At 42.1% G+C, this 6,214-nt stretch overlaps 1 protein-coding gene across 1 annotated transcript in view; it reads right to left on the minus strand.

The window, feature by feature from the left end:
- Positions 1-31: 31 nt before the first annotated feature.
- The window catches only part of LOC111649001 (brefeldin A-inhibited guanine nucleotide-exchange protein 3-like), a gene marked incomplete at its 3' end in the record, with an annotated part of 7,840 nt that continues 1,657 nt past the window's right edge, over positions 32-6,214 (minus strand). Inside the window, exons 2-4 of the mRNA XM_023398744.2 lie at positions 4,827-4,878; positions 364-445; positions 32-172 (exon numbers count right to left, since the gene is read on the minus strand). Coding sequence (XP_023254512.1) covers positions 32-172; positions 364-445; positions 4,827-4,878 — 275 coding nt within the window. The remainder of the gene's footprint in view (positions 173-363; positions 446-4,826; positions 4,879-6,214) is intronic.

The raw sequence follows: 6,214 nt of genomic DNA on the forward strand, positions 1-6,214 counted from the left end.
CAGAGATCTGGAGGAAATCAGCTCTTCTCACCTTCATGACTTCCACCTGCAGGTCTTCATGCAGAGACGGGGTGATTCTGATGGCCTCCAACATCTGGCTCAGCAGCTGCTTCTCCAGGACCTCCACCTCCACGCCAACACCGCCCACGAACCTGTCCTCACACAGGAGCTTCTGACCGGGGGAAAGACGGCATCAGGTCAAAACATCGGGCGATCAAACATGAGAAACACTATTCACTTGCCTCTCGCTCGCCCCTCAGAGTTTCTGTGTTCCACTGATTCTTTGCAGAACGAGACGTTTTGAAAGTAAAGAAGAATAAAAGAAAGAACAAGGTTCAATGTTCTTGCTGTATCTTCTGGTACCTGCATCCCGGTGAGCGCCGTCTGGCCCAGTTTGGTGTTTTTGGACTCCAGAGCCATCTGTAGAGGTAACAGGCAGCGCTCTCTGGAAACACACAAACAACTGCGTTACCATTAATATTTTCACTGCAACCCACAGCAGCATTTTTATAAATGTTATATTCCATTTAAAGTTATTTTTTGGACATGTTTGCCTTTATTCTGATAGGACAGTGAGAGAGAGAGAAGGGAAGACGCTGCAGGTGACCTCTACCAGGTGAGCCACCGAGGCGCCACCAGTGTTTTTATCATATTAACCAGTAGGGAGAGATAATCTGATAATCTTCACAGACAAAGAGCCACGCTCCTTTATTTGCTCTCAAACACTGTTGATCCTGTCGGTCAGGAAACGACCCACCAACCACTGAGCAGGTGCATCACAAGCTCAGACCACATTTGAAATATAACATTAAAAGCACCAACGATGAAGCCGACCTCTTTTCATCCAGATACAGTAGGTGCTTCAGTTTAAAACGCAAACTCGACCTCGGCTCACCTCTGCAGAGCGAGCTGCAGGAAGTGTTTACCTGCCGTTTGAAGAGAGCTGCTGTCGTCCCACCGCTTCAATATTTAATAGGAAGTGAGATTTTGGAAGAGTGAAGGGAAAACCAATCAGGTCTCAGTCTCCACCTTCATCACCAACCATAAACTCCTGCTCCGAGATCCCGTAAAGACTTCAAGCTCACAACCTCATTTACACAACGAGCTGCACGAGCTTCACATTTCATCCACCACAGAGTCAAACAGAGCGTCTCTCATTGAGGTCTGACTCTGTCTCTCTGTATCTTTGTCTCTCTGTATCTTTGACGCTCTGTCTTTTTCTCTGACTCTGTATCACTGTATCTTTGTATCTCTGTTCTCTGTATCTCTGTCTCTCCGTCTCTCTGTATCTCCGTCTCTCTGTATCTCCGTCTCCTTCCCAGCTCTTGTCTCTCTTTGATCATCACTGCCTGGATCACAATGATCAGCTGATGTGAGAAGTTTCCCTCGTCACTGCCTCCAGTACAAAACACACTTTACTGGCACGAGCGAGAGAGAAAGCGACTATAAACCTAAAAACTAATCTCTAGTAATAACTAAAGAATTTCTCTGCTCTCTAGTAAAGTTCATTTATGAAGCCCAAAAGCCCCAAAAGCCCAAATTCCAAGTTGTCAAGATTCAGGATTCAATATTTCATTCCTGAACTCACACAGAAAATCTACCTGACCACCTCATTCCCGCAGAAGTTTGGACTGTCAGTTTATCAGTTTATAACTTGTATTAAAAGTAAAGCTGAACCATTAATCAAAATTATTATCCAAATTGCAGGAGCTGCAATTTTTGTTGATAAAGGCAAAACGTGAAGCGTTGCGATGCCCCAGAGTCGCCCGGCCTGTAGATCATATTCTCCAGACGTGAGGGAACATTATCGCTTGGTACAAGATGCAGCAAAAATCACATCATCATAGTTTTGGGCTTTTTTCTTTTTTCAAAGCTCTTTGTACCAATTTCTTCTACACTACAAGGAAAAAGCTGAAATTCACTGTTCAAAGGTCGGGAGTTGTCGTTTAAAATGGAGCCAGCTGCTGTAGCTGTAGTGTACAGGGACGCTACGTCAAACTGTGACTTGATTCAAATCGATTCAATGAAAGCCCGGCAGAATAAAATCATCACGGTCTCGTCAATGTGGAAATGGGACAGTTTTCTCAGACACAACAAGCAACAACTTGTGTTTGTAGGATTGTACACAGTGACTGTTTGACCTTTAATGGATGTGACTTCATGTGTGTTGGCTCGTCTTCTGAAATCAATGATCAGATCTTTAGTCTTAGATATGTTCAGATGAAGGTAGGACCCTTCACAGGGAACAAAATGAAGAGCTAAAGAAGAGAAATCCCTGCAGAGGGGACGGAAGCAGCAACAGAAAAACACATTACACAACCAATAACTTAAATATATAAAACTCAGAAAGCTACAAGGGATTTCCACAATACATTTAACTGTAGCTGAAACCTTCTTCACCCTTTCCTGCCCTTGTTTTCTGCTGCTCTCTCTCGCCCTCCTAATATTTGTAGTTGGCTGAGTCACTGATAACAGGCGACTGAGCTTCGTCTCCGAGCTGTCACAACCAAACTGTTTCAAACGGCCGCACGGCAACTCCAACAGTATCACTGAGCTGAGACGTTATTCATGAGCTCGACAGACAACGACAAAGAGACGACACACACATCCAGCCTCAAATAAATATAAGAAACCTTGAAAATGAATAGAAAATTAATCAAACTTATTCATCAGCTGCCCAGAAATGTTCATAAAACCACCAAAACTGTTGTTTTTCAAATGATTTCTAAGGCAGAATTAATAAAAAAAACATTCACTTTCAAGGTAAATCTGCATTTTCACAATCAACACTGTCATCATTCTGTCAATCAAGGACGTCCCGTCCCGGCCGTCCTCCACAGAGAACCATCACTTCATCCTGTTTTGTTCTGTCAGTCAGTTGTACAAGTGTTCGAGTGGCTGAGAGCTCGTTTCGTAGTAAGTGGTCTGAAATCCTTTTTGGAGAGACGGAGGAGCGACAACCATCGCGCAACATCACAAAAACATTATCATCAATATTTCATCTAATAATCTCCAATAAAACAAAAGAGGTTATTGGGTGAATTATTCATGGAGCGTTGAGCCTCCAGAATATTTATGGCTCCTTCATCACAGTCCGGCAGCAGGAGAAACTAAAGGAAGCTTCAGCTCTGAGGTCACATGATAAAACATGTTCCTGTGTTCCTACAGTGACAGTCTGGGATGTTGAGTGGGAGTGGACTTTAACTAAGTACAGATCCTGGCAGCCATATTGGAAATCAACAGCTCTCTTACACGAGTTGTTGACACTGCACATGAGAAGCTTTGTGTTGCTGTTGTGTTCGTTTGTTTAGGTTTAATGACTGTAATGAGTGTAAAGGTGAAACTGGCACAAACTGTAGTTTAAAGGTTATATATATATTATACATATATGTGAGATTTTAAAGAATAAAACAGCAGTTAACAAATGTTTTCCCTGTAAAGATACAGTGCAGTGATGGCGTCCAGAGCAGAGAACGAAGCCCCGCCCCCTCTGTGTGTGATGTAATCTGAGCTTCTTTGTTTTGGTATCTGGCCAAAATATATCTGGCCATGTGCTTGTAAACTGCTGGCTCCGCCCACATTTACAGGGACCGCCCACCGGTGAGACAGTACAGCGTTCAGGTGAAAGCAACCGGCCACAATCTTTCTTTCTTTCTTTCTTTCTTTCTTTCTTTCTTTCTTTCTTTCTTTCTTTCTTTCTTTCTAAGTTAGTGAGTTTGTTCATACAGATAATAAAAAGCACTTGCCTCTCAGGGCTTCTGTACCATGAGGACTACTGGCTCCATAAAGTTTTTACCTGCTCCATCAGTGTCTCTCTGTCATTGGTCCCAGTGGACTGAATTTCTTTCCCTGGAACAAGATCAACAGCCCATTTCTTTTCTTTTCTATTAGTATTTCTATTTCATGAGGTGTGAATGTTGCTCTGGAGCCTCGTTCACTGTAAACTAGTGACAGAGTGAAAATCTGCTTCTTTTTAAATCCTGCAGACGGAGGGCGACTCGACACAGAGCAGCTACTGGTCCGGACTCTGACCCTGCTCTCTGTCCCCATGTTTCCTGTCTCTCCTCTCAGACCCAAAAACCCAAAAACTTTAAAAAAAAAAAAGAACCTAAAACTGAAAATAATAGTTTAAATATTATGGGCTGTTGTTGTCAGGTGAATCCCCACAGCTGTGATCAGTCTCAACAGCTTTTTAAGCTTCACAAAGTCAGTGTTTGTTACAGGATCGTTGTATTAGTCATAGACAGAAGACGTTTCTGTCTCCAGCTCCTGTCGTCTACATTCATATATATTATATATATATATATATATATATATATATATATGTATTATTATATATTATATGTTTTACTGTCGTCGTTGTTTAAGCTTTAAAGGGCCTGTGCAGCCTGAGTTCACTGATTAAGTTCAACATTTGCATTATCACATCATCAACCCAGGAATCATTTAAATTCATTCAAATCACACACACACACACACACACACACACACACACACACACACACACACACACACACAGGGTTCAGAGAGCTTATCAGTTCCCTGGTTGAGTAAATGCAAAGACGGAGTGTGAACAGCAGCTGTACGAACAAACTGACTCATTAACAGCTTTTCAACTGCTCTGACTGAAACTCTGCAGCCACCGATCAGCTGCTGGTTTTATGATTATTGTGTTCAGTAATTATACAATAATCACACTCCATCAGCTCAACATTAGTGTTTCAGGTTGTGTTCAGTCGGTTTCTGCTACAGAGATTAAAACAAGTTTAACTTCCTGCCTTTGAAACTCTGAGTTGAAATGAAAATAAATCCTTCTTTTAACTCACCGAAGCTGAGAAAGAGAAATCTTGGCTGATCCATTCTGGGACTCGAGGGTTTCTGTCATTTAAAAGAAGAAAAAGAGACACTGTGATTTATAAGAGACATACAGATGTGTGTGATTCCATCCACGTAAACCATAAGAAAACATTCATTCCTTTTGTTGAGCTCCCAACACAACACGGTTAGCACAGAGCATTAGCTGCATTTCAAATGTACAAATATATCTTCTAATGGATCAACACTTCAATTAAAACACAGAAGAAGAGGAGAACATCAGTGAGCCACACAGTTGCACTGGGTGACCATGAACACACCGTCCTGCTGTTGGAGAAACTAATTAACAGAAACTACAGTGAGCAGCTGTTTCATAGAAACTAGAGTCTGTTTTAAAAATCAAAGTATGAATTAACAACTTGTTTTTTTAAAGATTTACGTCTGAAAACTGCAGCTGAATCTTTTAACTTTGCTAAATATCAAACATAAAGTCAGACTGTGAACAGTGATAAACCTCCGGAGCTCGTCTCATATTTACAACTGAAACGGGACGAACTGCAGCATTTCTCTTAACAGGAAGTTGAAATATGAGAGCTGCTGATTCCTGCTGCTCTGCTCAGCCTGTCACCATGCACTATATATTTCCATGTGTGTGTGTGTGTGTGTGTGTGTGTGTGTGTGTGTGAGGTGGGCATCTTTCACATTAAGAGACGACTATGAGTTGAATATTTTTAGCACATGCTAACGCTAAATAGCATGTTCCTAAACGCTGCCTTTTGTGTCCAAGTGTGTCATGAAATGACTATAACAATAAATGAATGTGTAACTATTATCACATTACTCTGTATTCTCTCCTCAATACTGCACCGTGTTAAAGTCAGTTAAATATTATTTCAAACAATTAAAATGACTTTTCTGCTGAAGAGGGTTTTGGCACGTCGCTCGCTCTGAGAAAAATGCTGCCGCGTGCATGAGTTCAAGTTCTGCAGTCCAGTCTGGTGATTGGCCAATTAGGGTTTAAACATGCCCTTGAATTGTGTGTGTGTGTGTGTGTGTGTGTGTGTGTGTGTAACGACATGATTCTCCCTCCATCAGCACAATCTGAAGCCGCTCTCTCCTCGCAGAGCTAAAGGTCAGACTGACCATCATCAGCATTAATATCAGCACTGACGTCAGTGGAAACTGCTTTTTCCCACGTCTTTAAATCATCTTTTCTACGGAGGCTCAGCTCGTCACGAACGACAGGAGGTTTCAGAGGAAGCACTGAACTGTGGAGCGTCTGAAAAGCTCCTCTTGGTTTCAGGACGAAGCGCCGTGAGTCAGCACACGTCAGTGTTGATGACTGTGTGAACTGAGCCTGTGATCACAAAGACAAACAGCCTCTCGTCCTCTTTCGTCC

This window comes from Seriola lalandi, unplaced genomic scaffold (assembly GCF_002814215.2).
Source record: "Seriola lalandi dorsalis isolate HSWRI2012SDOR001 ecotype SW California unplaced genomic scaffold, Sedor1 jcf7180002049789, whole genome shotgun sequence".
Taxonomy (NCBI): Eukaryota; Metazoa; Chordata; class Actinopteri; order Carangiformes; family Carangidae; genus Seriola; species Seriola lalandi.